General features: G+C 41.4%; 1 protein-coding gene across 1 annotated transcript in view; it reads left to right on the forward strand.

Moving 5' to 3' along the window:
- The window catches only part of LOC145341217 (uncharacterized), a 71,518-nt gene extending 48,378 nt beyond the window's left edge, over positions 1 to 23,140 (forward strand). Inside the window, exons 16-23 of the mRNA XM_080186137.1 lie at positions 43 to 159; positions 6,885 to 7,001; positions 12,339 to 12,455; positions 15,300 to 15,431; positions 16,232 to 16,296; positions 16,431 to 16,486; positions 19,088 to 19,557; positions 22,898 to 23,140. Of these exons, the coding sequence (XP_080042263.1) occupies positions 43 to 159; positions 6,885 to 7,001; positions 12,339 to 12,455; positions 15,300 to 15,431; positions 16,232 to 16,296; positions 16,431 to 16,486; positions 19,088 to 19,557; positions 22,898 to 23,140 (1,317 nt within the window). The remainder of the gene's footprint in view (positions 1 to 42; positions 160 to 6,884; positions 7,002 to 12,338; positions 12,456 to 15,299; positions 15,432 to 16,231; positions 16,297 to 16,430; positions 16,487 to 19,087; positions 19,558 to 22,897) is intronic.
- Positions 23,141 to 23,716: the final 576 nt, after the last annotated feature.

The following is a 23,716-nucleotide window of genomic DNA, read 5'->3' on the forward strand; positions in this document are numbered from 1 at the left end:
TTAATTGCCCACTGAACAGATTTCAATTGCTTTTTTCCAAAGGAATTCAAGGAAGGAGAAACAGCAGATTCTACAGAGCCAGAAACACAAACATCAGAAATATCCCAAAATGCTGATTCTGAAGAAATCCAGAAGCCATCAAAAGATGAGAGTCAGGAGGTAAGGAGTACAGAGCATGGCACAACAAACAAGGATGCAGCTCTGTCTTGAGGCACATTAATATATAGTATAGAAGATCATTTTATGGAATAGTTTAAGGCATTGAAAGATTGTAAATATATACACGTAAGTTTTTGCTGTTCTTGCTGAGTCATATAGAAATTTGCATGCATTTGGTTATTGCATGATTGGAAAATATTTCCTGGGTTATGTGGAGGTTGCATGGCATTGACATGAACTCCCTCTCAAACAGGCAGAAATCCAGCCAGGCTCTTATTTGGGCACATACTACACACTGCCTGAATTTTCTTAAAAATCAACAACTGCAATGTGCACATCTTGTATCACTTTTCACATAGTATAATGTCCAATGGTGTTTCACTGAAGTGTTTTCAAACAAGACCTGAAAACAAATCATAATGAGATACAAGGATAAGTGCTTGGCCAAAGAGGTTGTTTTTAAGAAGTGATGAGAAGGGAAAGAGATGGTATGATTTAGGAAGGCAATTTCAAAAGACAAGGTCTCAGGAGCTAAAAGCACAATTCCAAATCATAGAGCATTAAAATCAAGGATGCATAAAAGGCCAGAATGGAAGGAGCCAAACAGTTTGTCTGTCTGAAGGAGGTCATTGATACACGGATGGGTGAAGTTCTGAAGGGATTTGAAGTCAAAGCGGATGTTAAAATGAAGATGTTTCCAAACTGGGGGCTTATAGAGGGCAATAAGTGAACATATTCGATGCAAGTTATGGTTGTGCTGATTGTTATGGAGATGGGAGGGTGGTTTCCTGGAGAGGAATGTGTTTGAATAGCCAAATTTAGAGTGACAAAAGAGTGAGGACTGGGAGACGAACAGCATCATGATGATGGAATACACTTCCTTGGAAATGGAGGGATGTGTCATCCTAAAACTCATTTTAGGATCAAATATGATCTGGATCACTGATTGGCAGTGAGAGGGATGGAGTTGATGGTTGGAGAACAGAGTTAGTTTGGCCCAAGAGGTGAAGACTGTGGCTATGAACATGACTCCATAACATCTGAAATGTTGGCATCAGGGCTACCATTTGAGATGAAAAACAACATCACTCACTTCTGGTACAGTTGTGGCAGATGTTTGGTAAAGGTATTTGTTCAGATGTTACACATGTGTCATATGGCACATATAAATAAACTTTTAAGACTGGGTGCTGCACATAAATACATAAATACAGAGAATTCAAATTCAAGATCTTTAAAAGCAAAACCATGCTGGCCATGCCCCACTACTGTGACATTATGGGACCTGCCCCTTTTGGGACACTTTTTTCAGAGTTCCTCACGATACAATGGACAAAGTCGTCAGCCATCAGTGCATTTTTCTTGCTCGTGGCCACATGCTAATTCCACCCATAATGTCATCAACTTGTGTGAATGTATCATTTTGCAAATGTGAACAATAAATAGCGGCAAGATGATTGCTGACGTGTCTTTGAACAGGCTGTGTGCCAATCTGCGCACGTATAACCTTCACGCATGCACATATTACTAGCAAAGTCAGCAACATAGCACATTGTTGAACAATAGTCTTCAAACTTATAATTCCACCATTACAAGCTGTTTGGTAACATTGAAATAAAAATCACCACTCAACAAACAACATTGTAAGAAAATCCAATATTTCATAAGACAGTCAGCTAATCATTCTTATGCATTTCTTTTCTGCCTGTCTTGTAAGTGACTTTGGTTGTCCTGGCGCTCCTATGCGTTGCAGTGTGGCTGTTCAAAAGCTGCCAACTTTCAGCGAGGGTGACAGCAGATGCCTTACAGAACAATCTAGAGCAGCTCGGGCAATAGAATGCCTGATATCAGAACATCAGTGAATCAGATGGTTTCATGATTCCAAATTGTTTTTTCTAATTGAGCTCAGGTTCCATCATCTATCTTGATGGGAATTCAACCCAGATTTTCAGAGCATTACCGTGCGGTACTGTCATCCAGTGACAATGCCGCAACACTGAGAGTAGATATGTGCTGTAATGGAAAAGAACATGAAGGTGACTCCAAAGTATCAGCGGAGTCAGGCTGGAAGGCCTCACTAGTGTTGTGAGGGTAAATGTTTGAGTGTTCAGATGGGGTAGGTAAAGGAATGGGGTATGGCCTTATTGGGTCAGATAGTCCCCATGTTCCCGGACCACACCTGCTGATGCAGCTCACATTGCTAGGGTGCTAGAATGAGACTCCCCTGCCAATAGTAAAATAGTGCCAGGGTGGGCGAGGCCCCTAATTGACCATTTCTTTGCCCCCTGTCACATCTACCATCCCCATAGATTTGGAGACAGATCAGTGACGGGCAGCTAGATAGTGGGAGGGCACAGACTGCAATTTACAAGCACCACTGTCATGAAACCCTTGGGTGGGAGTGTGTGAAATAAGGCTCATATCAGGATAAAGCAAATTTACATAAGTTCTATACAATCCTAGGAATTTTCCAGAACATTCAGCTGACAATGTTTACTAATGTTGTGCTGCAATAACGAATATTTCAGTTGAACGTCTTTCCAACAAGATTACTATGTGAAGTGAATTAATTGCCCACTGAACAGATTTCAATTGCTATTTTCCATAGGAATCCAAGGAAGGAGAAACAGCAAGTTCTTCAGAGCCGGAAACACAAACATCAGAAATATCCCACAATGCTGATTCTGAAGAAATCCCGGAGCTACCAAAAGATGAGATTCAGGAGGTAAGGCAAACAGAGCACGGCACATCAAACAAGGCACACAGCTTTGTCTTGAGACACGTTGGTATGTAGTATAGAAGATCATTTTAAGGAATGATCTAAGACATTAAAAGACTGTCACTGGAATTTTACTGGCACGCCCATCCCGATTCCAGGGGCAGGCAAGGCTTGGAGAACAGCATTCTCCATTGGCCTCGAGTAGGATCGTACAAACCTCAGACGGGCGTGCTGGTAAAATTCCACCCTGTAAATATATACACATGTAAGTTCTTGCTGAGGTGTATAGAAATGTGCATGCATTTGGTCATTGCATCATTGGAAAATATTTCCTGTGTTCTGTGGAGATTGTGTGGCATTGACATGAACTGCATCTCAAACAGGTGGAAATCCAGCCAGGCCCTTATTTGGGTGCATACTTCACACTGCCTAAATTCTGTTGAATCAACAACAGCAATGTACACTTCTGTGTCACTTTTAGCACAGTAAAATGTCATATGGTGCTTCACGGAAGTGTTTTCAAGCAAGATTTGACACCAAAGCATTTAGGAGTTACTAGAATAAATGCTTGGTCAAAGAGATTGTTTTAAAGAAGTGATGAGAAGGGAAAGGCAATTTCAAAGGATGAGGTCTCAGGAGCTGAAGAGAGGGATGGAGTTGATGGCTAGGGAACAGAGTCAGTTTGGGCCAAAAAGTGAAGGCTCAAGCTGCGAACATGACTCCATAGCATCTGAAATGTTGGCATCGGGGCTACAATTTGGGATGAAAAATGACATCTGCACCTCATGCTCGCTTCTGGGACAGTTGTGGCAGATGTTTGATAAAGGTATTTGTTCAAATGTTATACATGTACCATCATGTTACACGCATAAATAAATTTAAACTTACTACAAAGTGGGTGCTGCATCTAAATACAGAGAATTCAAAATCTTTAAAAGCAAAACCATGCTGGCCATGCCCCACCACCATGACATCATGGGACCTGCCCCTTAGGGACGTTTTTTCAAAGTTCCTCATGATACAACGGACAAAGCCGCCAGCCTTCATTACGTTTTTCCTGCTTGTGGCCACATTCTAATTCCACCCATAATGCCATCAACTTGTGTGAATATATTATTTTGCACATGGGAACAATGCATACAGGCAAGATGTCTTTAGAAGAGGCTTTGTGCTGATCTGTGCACATACAGACTTCACGCATGCACAGATTACCAGCAAAGTCAGCAGCAATAGCACATTGTTGAACAATAGTCCTAAACCTTCTAATTCCTCTGTTACAGCCACTTGGTAACATTGAAATAAAAACGACCACAAAACAAACAACAATGAAAAAAAATTAAATATTTTATAAGATGGTCAGCTAATCATTCCTGTGCATTCCTTTACTGCCTGTCTTATAAGTGACTTTGGTTGTCCTGGTGGTCCTATCCATTACAGTATGGCTGTTCAAAGGATGCCAACTTTCAGCGAGGGTGACAGCAGATGCCTAACAGAACAACCTCAAGCAGCTCAGGCAGTAGAAGGTCTGGTACTAGAGTATGGCATCTTGGTGTTGATGTCAACAACCTGGCTTGGTTGATTTATGGGCACCAGCAGAATAACAGGGGTGGGAGGACGAAGTGTCATCCTGAGAGAGGACATACTTGTGCTCCATGGAATCACTGTCATGTTTCCAGGACAGTGTCTAAGGAATTTAAATATGTTGAGGGAAAGATTGCTGGACTGCTGTGAGATACTGCAAGCACCTTGAGCACAGGTGTTTACAGTTAGGAAGTTTACAGTCTGAACAGCCGAGGCAGGAAAGCTATACTTCCTTAACTTCAGTCTGAGCTTCTTCTGCATCAGCCAGATATTGAGGAGCTATGGAATGGAGACTGAGACATCCACCAATTAGATAATGCATCATGGGCAAATCTATAACTGTTCCCAAGTTTGTCACCATGTCCTTGCCAGAAAGGCTGGGCTTCAATCTCCACACAAAGCCGTGTGCCATGCTCCTTAGCAATCACAGCAGGCTTTCTGACAGACCTGTCAATATACCAGCATATTTCTGCACACTGAACCATCAAAAATTTCAGACAGCTCAGCGGTGGGTGAATAAACATTGGGAAGGCCACTTGGAGAATTCCACTGCCCCCCACCTCCTGCAAACCAACCAGTGTGCGCCTGTAAAATTCTTCTACTTGGAAGTTTTTTTGCTGTTCTTGCTGAAGCATATAGAAATTTGCTTGCATTTGGTCATTGCATCATTGGAAAATGTTTCCTGGGTTACGTGGAGTTTGCATGACATTGACATGAACTGCATCTCAAACAGGCAGAAATCCATCCAGGCTCTTACTTGGGCACATACTTCACACTGCCTGAATTTTCTCAGATCAACAACAGCAATGTGCACTTCTGTATCACTTTTCACATAGTACAATGTCCAATGGTGTTTTCAAACAAGATCTGACAGCAAGTCATAATGAGATTCGGATAAATGCTTGGTCAAGAAAGGTTGTTTTTAAGAAGTGATGAGAAGGGAAAGAGATGGTACGATTTAGGGAAGCAATTTCAAAGGATGAGATCTCAAGAGCTGAAGGCACAATTCCAAATCATAGAGCATTAAAATCAGGGATGCATGAGAGGTTAGAATGGAAGAGCCAAAAGGTTTGTCTGTCTGAAGGAGGTCATTGATACACGGATGGGTGAACTTCTGAAGGGATTTAAAGTCAAAGGGGATGTTAAAATTAAGGTGTTTCCAAACTGGGAGCATATATAGGGCAGTAAGTGAACATATTTGATGCGAATTGTGGTTGTGCTGATCGTTATGGAGATGGGAGTGTGGGTTCCGGGATAGGAATCTGTTTGAATAGCCAAATTTGGAGGTAACAAAAGAATGAGGACTGGGAGATGCACAGCATTATGATGGTGGAATAGGCTTTCTTAGGAATGGAAGGACATGTCAAATATGATCTGGATCACTGATTGGCAGTGAGAGGGATGGAGTTGATGGTTGGAGAACAGAATGAGTTTGGCCCAAGAGGTGAAGACTATAGCTATCAACATGACTCCATAACATCTGAAATGTTGGCATCAGGGCTACCATTTCAATGAAAAATGGCGTCTGCACCTCACTCACTTCCGGTACAGTTGTGGCAGATGTTTGGTAAAGGTATTTGTTCAGATGTTACACATGTGTCATGTGGCATGCATAAATAAACTTAAACTTATTACAGAGTGGGTGCTGCATCTAAATACGTTAGCTGCATCAGCAAGTGTTGGCCCAGGAACATTGGGCACTATCTGACCATCAAGGCCATACTCCAGTCCTTTACCTATCCCCATCTGACCTCTCCCAGAGCATTATCCTGCATCTCTGCTTTGGCCATACAGCGACAGCACTGCCACACTGACAGTGCATCTGTGCTGTGCTGGAGGAGAACTCAAAGGTGACTCCAAGCTATCAACAGAGTCAGGCTGGAAGACCCCAGCAAATGTTCTGAGGCTTATGTTTGAGAGGTCAGATGGGGATAGGTAAAGGACTGGGGTATGGCCTTGATGGTCAGATAGTCCCCAATGTTCCTGGACCAACACTTGCAGATGCAGCTAATGTTGCCAAGATGCTAGCATGAAACTCCCTGCTATGGTTAAAATAGTGGTGGGTGAGATGAAGCCGTTTTAACTGACCATTTCTTTGCCACCTGTTACATCCACCATCCCCATAAATTTGGAGACAGATGGGTGACAGACAACTAGACAGTGGCACGGCCCACATTGCAATTTACAAGCCCCACTGCCATGAAACCCTTGGGTGGGACAGTGTAAAATAAGGCTCATATCAGGATAAAGCGAAATTACATAAGTGCTATACAATCCTAAGAATTTTCCAGAACATTCAGTTGACAATGTTTACTAATGTTGTGCTGCAATAATGAATATTTCAGTCAAACATCTTTCCAACAAGATTACTATGTGAAGTGAATTAATTGCCCACTGAACAGATTTCAATTGCTATTTTCCATAGGAATCCAAGGAAGGAGAAACAGCAGATTCTACAGAGCCAGAAACACAAACATCAGAAATATCCCAAAATGCTGATTCTGAAGAAATCCAGAAGCCATCAAAAGATGAGAGTCAGGAGGTAAGGAGTACAGAGCATGGCACAACAAACAAGGATGCAGCTCTGTCTTGAGGCACATTAATATATAGTATAGAAGATCATTTTATGGAATAGTTTAAGGCATTGAAAGATTGTAAATATATACACGTAAGTTTTTGCTGTTCTTGCTGAGTCATATAGAAATTTGCATGCATTTGGTTATTGCATGATTGGAAAATATTTCCTGGGTTATGTGGAGGTTGCATGGCATTGACATGAACTCCCTCTCAAACAGGCAGAAATCCAGCCAGGCTCTTATTTGGGCACATACTACACACTGCCTGAATTTTCTTAAAAATCAACAACTGCAATGTGCACATCTTGTATCACTTTTCACATAGTATAATGTCCAATGGTGTTTCACTGAAGTGTTTTCAAACAAGACCTGAAAACAAATCATAATGAGATACAAGGATAAGTGCTTGGCCAAAGAGGTTGTTTTTAAGAAGTGATGAGAAGGGAAAGAGATGGTATGATTTAGGAAGGCAATTTCAAAAGACAAGGTCTCAGGAGCTAAAAGCACAATTCCAAATCATAGAGCATTAAAATCAAGGATGCATAAAAGGCCAGAATGGAAGGAGCCAAACAGTTTGTCTGTCTGAAGGAGGTCATTGATACACGGATGGGTGAAGTTCTGAAGGGATTTGAAGTCAAAGCGGATGTTAAAATGAAGATGTTTCCAAACAGGGGGCTTCTAGAGGGCAATAAGTGAACATATTCGATGCAAGTTATGGTTGTGCTGATTGTTACGGAGATGGGAGGGTGGTTTCCTGGAGAGGAATGTGTTTGAATAGCCAAATTTAGAGTGACAAAAGAGTGAGGACTGGGAGACGCACAGCATCATGATGATGGAATACACTTCCTTGGAAATGGAGGGATGTGTCATCCTAAAACTCATTTTAGGATCAAATATGATCTGGATCACTGATTGGCAGTGAGAGGGATGGAGTTGATGGTTGGAGAACAGAGTTAGTTTGGCCCAAGAGGTGAAGACTATGGCTATGAACATGATTCCATAACATCTGAAATGTTGGCATCAGGGCTACCATTTGAGATGAAAAACAACATCACTCACTTCTGGTACAGTTGTGGCAGATGTTTGGTAAAGGTATTTGTTCAGATGTTACACATGTGTCATATGGCACATATAAATAAACTTTTAAGACTGGGTGCTGCACGTAAATACATAAATACAGAGAATTCAAATTCAAGATCTTTAAAAGCAAAACCATGCTGGCCATGCTCCACTACTGTGACATTATGGGACCTGCCCCTTTTGGGACACTGTTTTCAGAGTTCCTCACGATACAATGGACAAAGTCGTCAGCCATCAGTGCATTTTTCTTGCTCGTGGCCACATGCTAATTCCACCCATAATGTCATCAACTTGTGTGAATGTATCATTTTGCAAATGTGAACAATAAATAGCGGCAAGAGGATTGCTGACGTGTCTTTGAACAGGCTGTGTGCCAATCTGCGCACGTATAACCTTCACGCATGCACATATTACTAGCAAAGTCAGCAACATAGCACATTGTTGAACAATAGTCTTCAAACTTATAATTCCACCATTACAAGCTGTTTGGTAACATTGAAATAAAAATCACCACTCAACAAACAACATTGCAAGAAAATCCAATATTTCATAAGACAGTCAGCTAATCATTCTTATGCATTTCTTTTCTGCCTGTCTTGTAAGTGACTTTGGTTGTCCTGGCGCTCCTATGCGTTGCAGTGTGGCTGTTCAAAAGCTGCCAACTTTCAGCGAGGGTGACAGCAGATGCCTTACAGAACAATCTAGAGCAGCTCAGGCAATAGAATGCCTGATATCAGAACATCAGTGAACCAGATGGTTTCATGATTCCGAAAGTTTTTTCTAATTGAGCTCAGGTTACACTATCTATCATGGTTGGGTTCGAACCCAGGTTCCCAGAAAATTAATCTGCATCTCTGCTTTGGTCATCCGGCGATAGTATCACTACACCAAGAGTGCATATGTGCTGCAATGGAGACAAACCTGAAGCTGACTCCAAGTTATCACAGATTCAGGCTGGAAGGCCCTGGCAAGTGTTGTGAGGGTCATGTTTGAGAGGTTAGATGGGTATAAGTAAAGGAATGGGGTTTGGTCTTGATGGACAGATAGTGCCCCACATTCCTGGATCAACACTTGCTGATACAGCTAACACTACCAAGCTGCTGGCATGAGACTCCCTTGGTATGGGTAAAATAGCGCTGGGGTGGTTAAGTCCCTTAATTGACGATTTCTTTGCCACCTGTCACATCTACAATCCCCATAAATTTGGAGACAGATGGGTGACAGACAGCTAGATAGTGGCAGAGCACACACTGCAATTTACAAGCACTACTGCCGTGAAAACCCTCGGGTGGGAGAGTGTAAAATAAGGCTCACATCAGGATAAAGCGAATTTACTTAAGTTCAATACAATCCTAGGAATTTTCCAGAACATTCAGTAGACGATGTTTGCTAATGTTGTGCTGCAATAATGAATATTTCTTCCAAGCATCTTTTAGTAAGATTACTAGGTGAAGTGAATTAATTGCCCACTGAACAGATTTCAGTTGCTTTTTTCCATAGGAATCCAAGGAAGGAGAAATAGCAGATTCTACAGAGCCAGAAACACAAACATCAGAAATATCCCAAAATGCTGATTCTGAAGAAACCCCGAAGCCATCAAAAGATGAGAGTCAGGAGGTAAGGAGTACAGAGCATGACACAACAAACAAGGATGCAGCTGTGTCTTGAGGCGCATTAATATATAGTATAGAAGATCATTTTATGGAATAGTTTAAGGCATTAAAAACTGTAAATATATATACTTGTAAGTTTTTTTGCTGTCCTTGCTGAAGCATATAGAAATTTGCTTGCATTTGGTCATTGCATCATTGGAAAATGTTTCCTGGGTTACGTGGAGTTTGCATGACATTGACATGAACTGCATCTCAAACAGGCAGAAATCCATCCAGGCTCTTAATTGGGCACATACTTCACACTGCCTGAATTTTCTCAGATCAACAACAGCAATGTGCACTTCTGTATCACTTTTCACATAGTACAATGTCCAATGGTGTTTTCCTGAAGTGTTTTCAAACAAGATCTGACAGCAAGTCATAATGAGATTCGGATAAATGCTTGGTCAAGAAAGGTTGTTTTTAAGAAGTGATGAGAAGGGAAAGAGATGGTACGATTTAGGGAAGCAATTTCAAAGGATGAGATCTCAAGAGCTGAAGGCACAATTCCAAATCATAGAGCATTAAAATCAAGGATGCATGAGAGGTTAGAATGGAAGAGCCAAAAGGTTTGTCTGTCTGAAGGAGGTCATTGATACACGGATGGGTGAAGTTCTGAAGGGATTTAAAGTCAAAGGGGATGTTACAATTAAGGTGTTTCCAAACTGGGAGCATATATAGGGCAGTAAGTGAAAATATTTGATGCGAATTGTGGTTGTGCTGATCGTTATGGAGATGGGAGTGTGGGTTCCAGGATAGGAATCTGTTTGAATAGCCAAATTTGGAGGTAACAAAAGAATGAGGACTGGGAGATGCACAGCATTATGATGGTGGAATAGGCTTTCTTAGGAATGGAAGGACATGTCATCCGAAAACTCATTTTCGGATCAAATATGATCTGGATCACTGATTGGCAGGGAGAGGGATGGAGTTGATGGTTGGAGAACAGAGTTAGTTTGGCCCAAGAGGTGAAGACTATGGCTATGAACATGACTCCATAACATCTGAAATGTTGGCATCAGGACTACCATTTGAGATGAAAAACAACATCACTCACTTCTGGTACAGTTGTGGCAGATGTTTGGTAAAGGTATTTGTTCAGATGTTACACATGTGTCATATGGCACATATAAATAAACTTTTAAGACTGGGTGCTGCACGTAAATACATAAATACAGAGAATTCAAATTCAAGATCTTTAAAAGCAAAACCATGCTGGCCATGCTCCACTACTGTGACATTATGGGACCTGCCCCTTTTGGGACACTTTTTTCAGAGTTCCTCATGATACAATGGACAAAGTCGTGAGCCATCAGTGCATTTTTCTTGCTTGTGGCCACATGCTAATTCCACCCATAATGTCATCAACTTGTGTGAATGTATCATTTTGCAAATGTGAACAATAAATAGCGGCAAGATGATTGCTGACGTGTCTTTGAAGAGGCTGTGTGCCAATCTGCGCACGTATAACCTTCACGCATGCACATATTACTGGCAAAGTCAGCAACATAGCACATTGTTGAACAACAGTCTTCAAACTTATAATTCCACCATTACAAGCTGTTCGGTAACATTGAAATAAAAATCACCACTCAACAAACAACATTGCAAGAAAATCCAATATTTCATAAGACAGTCAGCTAATCATTCTTATGCATTTCTTTTCTGCCTGTCTTGTAAGTGACTTTGGTTGTCCTGGCGCTCCTATGCGTTGCAGTGTGGCTGTTCAAAAGCTGCCAACTTTCAGCGAGGGTGACAGCAGATGCCTTACAGAACAACCTAGAGCAGCTCGGGCAATAGAATGCCTGATATCAGAACATCAGTGAACCAGATGGTTTCATGATTCCAAATTGTTTTTTCTAATTGAGCTCAGGTTCCATCATCTATCTTCATGGGAATTCAACCCAGATTTTCGGAGCATTACCGTGCGGTACTGTCATCCAGTGACAGTACCGCAACACTGAGAGTAGATATGTGCTGTAATGGAAAAGAACATGAAGGTGACTCCAAAGTATCAGCGGAGTCAGGCTGGAAGGCCTCACAAGTGTTGTGAGGGTCATGTTTGAGTGTTCAGATGGGGTAGGTAAAGGAATGGGGTATGGCCTTATTGGGTCAGATATTCCCCATGTTCCCGGACCACACCTGCTGATGCAGCTCACATTGCTAGGGTGCTAGAATGAGACTCCCCTGCCAATAGTAAAATAGTGCCAGGGTGGGCGAGGCCCCTAATTGACCATTTCTTTGCCACCTGTCACATCTACCATCCCCATAGATTTGGAGACAGATCAGTGACGGGCAGCTAGATAGTGGGAGGGCACAGACTGCAATTTACAAGCACCACTGTCATGAAACCCTTGGGTGGGAGTGTGTGAAATAAGGCTCATATCAGGATAAAGCAAATTTACATAAGTTCTATACAATCCTAGGAATTTTCCAGAACATTCAGCTGACAATGTTTACTAATGTTGTGCTGCAATAACGAATATTTCAGTTGAACGTCTTTCCAACAAGATTACTATGTGAAGTGAATTAATTGCCCACTGAACAGATTTCAATTGCTATTTTCCATAGGAATCCAAGGAAGGAGAAACAGCAAGTTCTTCAGAGCCGGAAACACAAACATCAGAAATATCCCACAATGCTGATTCTGAAGAAATCCCGGAGCTACCAAAAGATGAGATTCAGGAGGTAAGGCAAACAGAGCACGGCACATCAAACAAGGCACACAGCTTTGTCTTGAGACACGTTGGTATGTAGTATAGAAGATCATTTTAAGGAATGATCTAAGACATTAAAAGACTGTCACTGGAATTTTACTGGCACGCCCATCCCGATTCCAGGGGCAGGCAAGGCTTGGAGAACAGCATTCTCCATTGGCCTCGAGTAGGATCGTACAAACCTCAGACGGGTATGCTGGTAAAATTCCACCCTGTAAATATATACACATGTAAGTTCTTGCTGAGGTGTATAGAAATGTGCATGCATTTGGTCATTGCATCATTGGAAAATATTTCCTATGTTCTGTGGAGGTTGTGTGGCATTGACATGAACTGCATCTCAAACAGGTGGAAATCCAGCCAGGCCCTTATTTGGGCGCATACTTCACACTGCCTAAATTCTGTTGAATCAACAACAGCAATGTACACTTCTGTGTCACTTTTAGCACAGTAAAATGTCATATGGTGCTTCACGGAAGTGTTTTCAAGCAAGATTTGACACCAAAGCATTTAGGAGTTACTAGAATAAATGCTTGGTCAAAGAGATTGTTTTAAAGAAGTGATGAGAAGGGAAAGGCAGTTTCAAAGGATGAGGTCTCAGGAGCTGAAGAGAGGGATGGAGTTGATGGCTAGGGAACAGAGTCAGTTTGGGCCAAAAAGTGAAGGCTCAAGCTGCGAACATGACTCCATAGCATTTGAAATGTAGGCATCGGGGCTACAATTTGGGATGAAAAATGACATCTGCACCTCATGCTCGCTTCTGGGACAGTTGTGGCAGATGTTTGATAAAGGTATTTGTTCAAATGTTATACATGTACCATCATGTTACACGCATAAATAAATTTAAACTTACTACAAAGTGGGTGCTGCATCTAAATACAGAGAATTCAAAATCTTTAAAAGCAAAACCATGCTGGCCATGCCCCACCACCATGACATCATGGGACCTGCCCCTTAGGGATGTTTTTTCAAAGTTCCTCATGATACAACGGACAAAGCCGCCAGCCTTCATTACGTTTTTCCTGCTTGTGGCCACACTCTAATTCCACCCATAATGCCATCAACTTGTGTGAATATATTATTTTGCACATGGGAACAATGCATACAGGCAAGATGTCTTTAGAAGAGGCTGTGTGCTGATCTGCGCACATACAAACTTCACGCATGCACAGATTACCAGCAAAGTCAGCAGCAATAGCACATTGTTGAACAGTAGTCCTAAACCTTCTAATTCCTCTGTTACAGCCACTTGGTAACATTGAAATAAAAACGACCACAAAACAAACAACAATGAAAAAAAATTAAATATTTTATAAGATGGCCAGCTAATCATTCCTGTGCATTCCTTTACTGCCTGTCTTATAAGTGACTTTGGTTGTTCTGGTGGTCCTATCCATTACAGTATGGCTGTTCAAAGGATGCCAACTTTCAGCGAGGGTGACAGCAGATGCCTAACAGAACAACCTCGAGCAGCTCAGGCAGTAGAAGGTCTGGTACTAGAGTATGTAATCTTGGTGTTGATGTCAACAACCTGGCTTGGTTGATTTATGGGCACCAGCAGAATAACAGGGGTGGGAGGACGAAGTGTCATCCTGAGAGAGGACATACTTGTGCTCCATGGAATCACTGTCATGTTTCCAGGACAGTGTCTAAGGAATTTAAATATGTTGAGGGAAAGATTGCTGGACTGCTGTGAGATACTGCAAGCACCTTGAGCACAGGTGTTTACAGTTAGGAAGGCAATAGTCTGAACAGCCGAGGCAGGAAAGCTATACTTCCTTAACTTCAGTCTGAGCTTCTTCTGCATCAGCCAGATATTGAGGAGCTATGGAATGGAGACTGAGACATCCACCAATTAGTTAATGCATGATGGGCAAATCTATAACTGTTCCCAAGTTTGTCACCATGTCCTTGCCAGAAAGGCTGGGCTTCAATCTCCACACAAAGCCGTGTGCCATGCTCCTTAGCAATCACAGCAAGCTTTCTGACAGACCTGTCAATATACCAGCATATTTCTGCACGCTGAACCATCAAAAATTTCAGACAGCTCAGCGGTGGGTGAATAAACATTGGGAAGGCCACTTGGAGAATTCCACTGCTCCCCACCTCCTGCAAACCAACCAGTGTGTGCGCCTGTAAAATTCTTCTACCCTTTTAGTTTGAGTATGCTTTGGCATAAATGGTTTCCACTGGTGAGAGAATGCTGCTGAACTCAGCAATGTGTATTGAGGGAAAGGCAGAAATTCTCCATGCCAAGAACAAATAAATAAGATATATGTTTTGTCATTAAGTGGAAGAAGTTGATTCTTTCTCTAACTCGCCAACTTTAGGGGCGTTCAAATGGTCAGTGGATAGGCATACGGATAACATTGGAATAGTTTAGGTTAGCGGGTCATTAGATTGGTCCCACTGGTCGGCGCAACATCGAGGGCCGAAGGGCCTGTACTGCGCTGTAATGTTCTATGTTCTATGTTCTAACTGTTGGTCAACTGTCTGTATGGAAATAACTCTGTGAATCGAGCTTGGGAAAATGGCCAATTCTCTTCTCCAATTTTCTGCATTATATTCTCAAGACTTCAGAATCTGAAGATGTCTGCAATTGGGATTTACAATAGATACAGCACTTCTATTCATTTAATCAAGTTTTTAGCACACTGGCATTAAAATCAGGTTTAGTTACATCTTTGTGAGACCATTACATTAATTAAATAGGTATCCAATTCCAAAGTCTAATAAGGATCAAATGAAGTTTTTTCATAATGTTTAAAGTGTGATTTGATTCCCTTTTTGATAACATGCTTCAATCTCTCCCTAGGATTACGCAACCTTCAAGCTGTTTGCAATATGTGAACATTTGGGAGGTTATGGCAGTGGCCATTATGTTGCTTGCATTAAACCAATTTCTTCCAGTAACTGGTACTGTTTCAATGACTCAAGTGTCAACAAGGTAAATATTATTGTATTCACTGAGGAAAAATATTCTGATTATTCTCAATTTTCTTGTAAATTTTCTGGAGTAATCTTTCAAACTCTTTATGTAATCTAAATATATTTTGAAACTTTACTTATATAGATTCTCCTTTAGCATGGTGCTTGTTCCAAACCCCAGTAATTAAACTCTCTAAGTACAGTGGGCGGTCCCACCCTGCAGAGGCAGCAAATCACACCCTTCCATCACAAAAGAGGGAATCACAGCTAGTTGGCCCCAAGATGAAAAGGATCACATCTTCCTGAGAAGTCCTACCCGTGACTTTGCATTATTCATGGATTACTCTGGGAACAATCATTGACTTACTATTTAACTCTTGTTGCCTATATTCAGTGACGCAGCGAAACTGTATATGCTTTTATCAATGGCAACACTGCTGGACCAATTAGATGCATTTCTGGCAGGTTTCCTAGGAATGCCCCATCAGATGCAATTCCAAATTAATGCTCAAAGCTGAAGATTCGGACTGAAAAAGTGTCATGGGATCAAAGAGTACCAGAAACTCTAAGGTCCTATATCCTGTACCAATTTCCATTTCTCCTTCTCTAACAGTATTCTGGTTGCTTGTGCATGGCCAGTTTGTTCTCTAAGCATAGTTGAGCATAGTGTACAGCAATGCTTAGAGGGAGCAATGCTTAGAGGGAGCATTGTTGTACACCACCTCTCCCTTTATTCATGAACATGAGTTTTGCAATCTCTGAAATATAATGCTTTATCTTACCTTCAACCAGAAATTAGTATGATTATTTATTTTACAGAAGTCAGACTTCACGTTAGAATCATCCTCTGATGCAAACAGCCCATCAAGCATGCCTTGTATAAGGTAATTGTGTTGTGTTACCGAGGTTCTGATTAAATCATCTTGATTATCCATTAGTTTGACAGCTATAAGAACCCCAGAATTTTTTTACCATAAGTTTAAGATGATTTTTTTAACTGTATGTATTTTTACCATAGATCAGATACAGCATACATGCTAATGTACAGGAAGGAGGAAGTAAACATCCGTCAAGGTAAATAGAGTCTTCTATTCTGATATGGAATGGATCAGTTTGTATTCAGCAATTTAATATCTGCACCAAATTTTTGTGCAGGATTTTTCAAATTAAAGAGTAGCACAGTGGCAAAGTGGTTAGCACTGCTGTCTCAAATCCTGGTTTGATTCTGGTCTTGGGTCATTGCCCGTGTGGAGTTTGCACGTTCTCCCTGTGCTTGCGTGGGTTTCCTCTGTGTGCTCCTGTTTCCTCCCATAGTCCAAAAATGTGCAGGTTAGTTAGTTTGGCCATCTAAATTGTCCCTTAGTGTCCAAAGATGTTAGGTTAGGTTAGGTTGATTAGCCATGGTAAATGTGTGAGGGAATAGTGCAAGTGGACGGGATGCTCCTTCAGAGAATTAGTACAGACTCGATTGGATGGCCTTGTTCTGCACAGTAGGGTTTCAATAATACTATGAAACACCATTGACTATTATTGATTATTTATTATTGATTATGTATAATCAATAATAAAAAAAAGAAAGAATGACATCAAGAATATAACAAGAATATTGCAATACCAACTTTCAGCCTAAAGAGAAATAGGCTCTGGTATTCACACTCTCTTCCCTGCTCAATTAAACCCAATGGTTAGTCAAAACTGGTAACATTCTCCTGTGCCAGGCATCAGTGGTGTATTGAGGGGAATGGAGACGAGGCAAATGTGGAGTTTTAGGAAAGTCTCCAGTTCCAAGTAGTCACAGTCCATCAGCAGGTACTTGGACATCCTTAATACCTTGCTATTCCTCTGCTGTTGGAAAGTTCCAGACTGAGGAGACTCCCTGCGTTTGCTGGCCTGGCCATACCCCTCTGCAGAGACACTCTGGCTCAGTGAGCTCCTTGCTGAGCAGTAACAGCTCCAACACAGAGACTGTCAGCTCCTTATCAACAGCAGTAATATACTAAACAATTTACTGGAATCAAATAGCAGCAATTTATCAATGTTTTATTCTATGTATGGAGTAAATCATATGGAAATTAAATTCAAATCAGGATGCAACATAAGTTAGTACTATTAATATATTTTACAATTTAACTTTCTTCCCTTTGAAAGTTGATGACACATTGAATTGAAACAAAATGTTCCCCCTTCTAGAACACTCTAGGACAAGAGGTCATAGCTGTAGTGTAAGAGGGAGGAGGTTCAAGACAGAGATAAGGAGAAGCTATTTCTCACAGAGGGTTGCGAATCTATAGAACTCATTGCCCTAGAGTGTAGTGGATGCAGAATCAACCAATGGATTAAAAAAAAGATAAATAACTATTTGATCAAAAGTGGGATAAAGGGCTGTGGAGGGAAAAAAAAGGCAGAGAAGTAGAGTAAAGATGAGAGATCAGCCATGGTCATAAAGCATGCACTCCTAATTCCTTTGTTTCTATGAATTATGAGCCACAGAATAGGTCTGACTACCTTTTAGTAAATATTTTCAAACGCTTGCATCATGAATTGTAAAAAAGTCAATGAATTATGACACCATGAACATTGGTAAGGTGGAAACTTAGTACCTGCTCAGATAATCTGCTCATCTCATGATTCAGCCATCGGGGTTAATTTGGATCCATAGTAGGTTTTGGACGGATGGACTGGGGGCTAGTGTTCCAAAGTTTGTGGCCCCTTGATATTTTAACTCCTGAGCCTTGTCTATATGCCAGTCTTCAGCTGCCCAGCCGTAGAGGGTGTAAAATCACTGCTGGCCCAGGGACTAATGGCTTCAGGCCACCTGAATGTCTTTTTTAGCTAGAAGCAGCAAAGGAAGGCTCATCAGCAAACAGTTATGTCCCGTGGAGAGGAATTTAAGAGGGCCTCATTGGAGGCTTTCCTCTCCTCATGGTACCATGGAATTAAGTATTTTTATTACCTTGGATGACCTCTTCACTCTTCCAGCAACTATCAAACCATCAGGTGGGAGAGCTTTTCCTGCTTGGATTAAATGCAGTTGTTCTTCTATTGTTGTATCCCTATCAACAGACCTTCTTGAGGGCCCAATTAAACAGGCACATCAGAGCTGCTGGAATTTTCAAGTTTAGGTTATAGAGGGAAATCGGAGGTGGATAACTAATCTGCTCAGTTTTACTTACTGCACGGTGGTACAGTGGTTAGCACCGCTGCCTCACAGTGCCAGGGACCTGGGTACAATTCCGGCTTGGGCCATTATCTGTAAGGAGTTTGCACATTCTCCCTGTGTCTGCGTGCATTTCCTACTGGTGTTCCAGTTTCCTCCCACAGTCCAAAAATGTGCGGATTAGGTGGATTGGCCATGCTAAATTGCCCCTTAGTGTCAGGGGGACTAGCTAGGGTAAATACATGGGGTAATGAGGATAGGGTCTAGGGGGATTGTAGTTGATGCAGACTGGATAGGCCGAATGGCCTCCTTCTGCACTATATGATTCTACCCACATGCCCAGTTTTTGCCAAGTATTGGTGTCCTTTAGTTTGCTAGCTGAGGTTGTTTTAGTTATGAACAATGTTTCCTATCAGGATGAAAATTATAAAATAGCATCACGCCTATGAATTTAATTGTGACTGTTATGAATAGGATTATTTACATTGTTTAATCATTTTTTCCAAAATGTGTCAAAGGAGAGAGTACAGATGAAGAAAAACTAATGCCAAAGAAAAATGGAAGCTTTGAGTTTGAAAGAATGGAAATGAACCTGAAAAAAAACCATGGAGAGCAGCGTCAGATCATTGGGAAAGAAAATATGAGAGAGGACCATATGCGACAGCTAATGATCAGTGAGGAGAAAACTGTAGAAAGAATATTAGATGTGGAAATGGAAAATGGGGATGTACAATCAAAAGAGTTTACAGAACGCAATGTGGATGAAAAGAATATGAAAGGGGCAAATGGGATAGGAGAGACAAGCCTTTGCACTGAAAGGAAAAAAGATGAAAGGACAATACAGGAAGGAAATGATACAACAGGTCTAAATAAAACTGAATTATATCCAGAGGAACAGAAAGGAATGGTACAAACAGCCAATATGAGGGATTGCAGTGTGGTAAAAGAATGGAAGAAACCAAACATCAGGTTAGGAAGGAGTCTATCGGTATGAAACCAAATAAACATCCTTCAGCAAGTGAAGAGAAGCTGAGTAGAAATGATAAAGAGAGCCAAGAGGAAGAGCTAGGACCTTCGTTATCAGGGATAAAGGAAGAGGAAGTCAAGAACAAACATTTAGGAAAATGAAATCAAAGGGGCAGGGTGAATCAGAGCAGGTAGGGAAAGAAAATTAATTGCCAAAAGAGACAAAGACGAGAGGCTATTTGAAATTTCAAGAGTTTATTTACGAAAAAGAGGATCCAAAAATAGCGAAGGTCTAAGAAGACTTTAGAATAAAGAAAGGATTTAAAATAAATTCAAAGTCTCAATTTTGCTACTGTCGCAAAATGAAAGATTCGGACTGAAAACTCAAATATTAAAAATATGAAAGCTGGACTGTTAATTCTTTTGTAAATCCAGATAATTCACTGAGATCTGTTGTGTTTCTGAATTTAATTTTCTTTTAAAATGTTTTAAGCCACACTATGCAGCACCGGTAATACACTCAAGTCATTTGGGGTCATCAGGATATATTATTTGTTAAGAGAATTGCCACTGATTTTTTTAAACAAAAAACTAGTAAACTTCTGTTTTTATTCTGTATTTTTTTGTTTGCTATGGATGGGTTAGGGATATGGCTGACCATAAGCACCGAAGCGGAGATGCCAACCTTGGACAGGGGTTAGCACAGTAAGATGTCTCACAACACCAAATTCCAAATAAACCAATTATTCCTAACCCAGAGGGGTAACTTGAAACAACTACCCTCAACTGTATTTTTCCAATTTGGTACAATGTGAGGAAAGGTTTGAAACTAGAGGATGATGTTGCAGATGTTTTGTGATGATTTTGAATAAAATAAATGTTTAATAAAAAATAAAATAAACAATTATAAAGTAAACTAGAAGTATACAAAATTAACAAAATGGTTATCTACAGTATCACTCAGTTAAACACTTCCAAACAATCCTCAGTATACAAGCTTCAGAACTAACTCTCCCCAAATGTTTCACAACACCTTATGGATTTTAAAATCTATTTAAAAAACCCATAGCAGTCACCACGCAAGGCAGTTATATCTTTTGGAATTGCTGAGATAAAAATCATCAGCTTGCTTTTCAAGATAGGCTTTCTTCAAAGGAACTTCTTGCTGGGAGTTTAGAGTTATTCCAGCTGTTGGCTGAGATCTAAAAACGCCTCCCCTGCACAGGGTTAATCATCTCCTTAGAAGCAGTTTTCCCCTTTGTTCTTTATCTGACCTAACTGTTTTGGATGTCAGGCTTAATTACAATGAGCCAATGACAATATGATTGTTCAGAAATAGCAAAAAAAATTACAAAGCTTCAAGATATCTTTTATAACAGCAGAAAAATCCTTTCAATGCAAAATTGTTATTTATAAGTTGGACCTTATGGGCGTTCCCAGTCTGGTGTGCCATAAGGTGTGGTTAGGGTTCTCCTGTGTCTTGCTGGGGCCTGCAGAGATGATTCTGCCAAAGGTTACTGCTCCCATTGAGAATTGAGGTGCAATATTTCAACTCAGCTATGCACACAAAAATTGTGTTTGGTGGCTGATGGCTTTCCACTGCTGATCAGTTATGGGTTATTATCTTACAGATAATGTCCCAGACACTACCTTCACCATTCCTGGGTGTCCTGCCCCACTGGCAGAACTTTTCAATGCTGAGCAACACTTGGAGGAGGCACTGAGGATGGAAGGGGTGCAGAAAGTATTCTGGGTTGGAGGTTTAATATCCAGCACCAAGAGCAGCTTAATAGTACCATCACAGACCAAGCTGGTTGGGTCATAAAGGACATAGCTGCTAGACTGGGTCTATGGCAGGTGGTGAAGGAACCAGAAAGAGGGAAAAACATATTTCCGTTCATGCTTACCGAACTGCCTATCACAGATGCACCTGTCCATGACGGTTTTGAATGAGTGATCACCATACAGTTCTTATGAAGACTAAGTTCCATCTTCACATTGAGGATACCTTCTGACATGTGTGGCACTACCACTGTGCTAAATCGGATAGATATAAAAAGGATCTTACAAGTTAAAACTGGGCATCTATGAAGTACAGTGGGCCATCAGCAGCAGAACTGTACTCAACCGCAATCTGTAACTTCATGGGCTGGCATGCGCCACTCTATTATGCTCTACCATTAGTACTGGGCTAGGGATCAAGCCTGGTTCAATGAAGATTGCACAAGGGAATGCCAGGAGCAACACCAGGCTTATCTTAAAATGAGGTGTCAACTTGGTGAAGCCATAACACAGGATTACTGTGTGCCAGACAGCAATAGCAGCAAATAATAGAGGTAAGTGATTCCCCAACCAACAAATCGGATCTAAGTTCTGTGGTCCTGCCACATCCAGCAGCGAATTAAAAAACTCACTGGAGGAGGAGGATCCACAAATATCCCCATCCTCAATGATGGAGGACCCAGCACATCAGTGCAAAAGACAAGGCTGAAGCAATTGCAGCAAGCTTCAGCCAGAAATAGTGAGTGGATGATCCATCTCGGTCTCTTTAAGAGGTCCCCAGCATCACACATACCAGATTTCAGTCCATTTGATTCACTCCACATGAATGAGCTGAAGGCACAGAATACTGCAAAGGCTATGAGTCCTGACAATATTTCAGCAATATTATAAGTACCAGGCAATGACCATCTCCAGCAAGAGAGGATCCAACCATTGCCATTCAAAGTTTAATGGCATTTCCATCAGTGAATCCCCCATTATTTATCCACTTCCTGGGAGTTACCAGAAACTAAATTGGACCAGTTATGTAAGTACTGTGGCCAGAAACTGGGAAGCCTGTAGTGAGTAGCTCACGTCATGGCTCCCCACATTCTGTTCACCATCTACAAGGCGCAAGCCAGGAGTGGAATGGAATAGTCTTCCCTTGCCTGGATGAGTGCAGCTCCAACAACATTCAATAAGTTCAACATTATCAAAGCAGAGATAAACTTACACTTTTGGAGGCCCCGAGCTTTGTCTCAGCGCTGGGGCCCCCTGTGGTATCACGATGCACCACCTTGTGATATGGCACTCAAGCCTGGCTTCCTGTGATATCAATTCCCACCCTAAAATATGTCAAGTCCTGCACCAAATTATGTCAAGCCCTGCCCCCAAATTGCTCTCCTGACCCCACCCACCCTCAGCTCACACAATGCAAACCACAAAAATACAGAAAAGTACACAAATTATTCATTCAGTAGTTCTACACTTTTGAAAACAAGCCTGTAATGATTAATTCAAATCCACAATGCAAACCACAAAAATACTAAAATAGACAAATGACAAATCTCTGCTTAACTGCATTAGTGCTTTGTAATTAGGGAAACAAACCTGTAGTTGATGAATTGAAATCCAAGCCTGCCTGTTGTCTGCATGATGGTGTAGATGATCATTGTGATCTAGGCGCCTTGAGGCGAATAAACATGGAACAAGCCAATGAGCAACAAGATGGAGAAATTAACCGATGGTATGCCTCCAGCATAAGTATAGGCCAGCACAGGACAGAAAGAGCCAGGAAACTTCTAGTGCAGGAGCCAATATTCCGATCAATTCAAGTCCTGTGAGTCCGAGTCCCATATCAATAGCTTTGCTAGCAACTGTCTATCAGGATTCCATTCTTTGTCTAGAAGAGACTTTCTGAGGCCAGTATTGAGACTGATGGAGCTAGCGGTTACTCTGCATTGGTTGCTGATAGGCTCAAGAAATACAAATGAAACGACCAGCAAATTCAGGCTCTGATTGGTGCCCCAAAACCACTAGCCAGCAGTCCCCACTGGCCTCCCATCCACTTCACCCCCCTTCTCTCCCCCACCCCTCTCGGTCGGGGACCTGTGCCTATGCAGAATATGTTTAATTATAAGTTTGCCTCTGCAGCTAAGAAAAAACAGCCCACTTGATTGCTACCCCTTACACAAACATTCAATCCCTCCACCACCAATGAACAATGGCAGCAATGTGTTGTCATCTACAAAATGCACTGCAGGAACTCACCATGTTTCCTTAGGCAGCATCTTCTAAATCCATGACTACTACTGTCTATAAAGGCAAGAGTAGCTGATACCTGGAAATACCGCCCCTGGGAGTTCACTTCCAGTCATTTACTGTCCTGACTTGGAAATATATCGTCATTTCTTTACTGT

Source organism: Carcharhinus amblyrhynchos, chromosome 3 (genome assembly GCF_965287045.1).
Source record: "Carcharhinus amblyrhynchos chromosome 3, sCarAmb.v2.hapA, whole genome shotgun sequence".
NCBI classification, from domain to species: domain Eukaryota; kingdom Metazoa; phylum Chordata; class Chondrichthyes; order Carcharhiniformes; family Carcharhinidae; genus Carcharhinus; species Carcharhinus amblyrhynchos.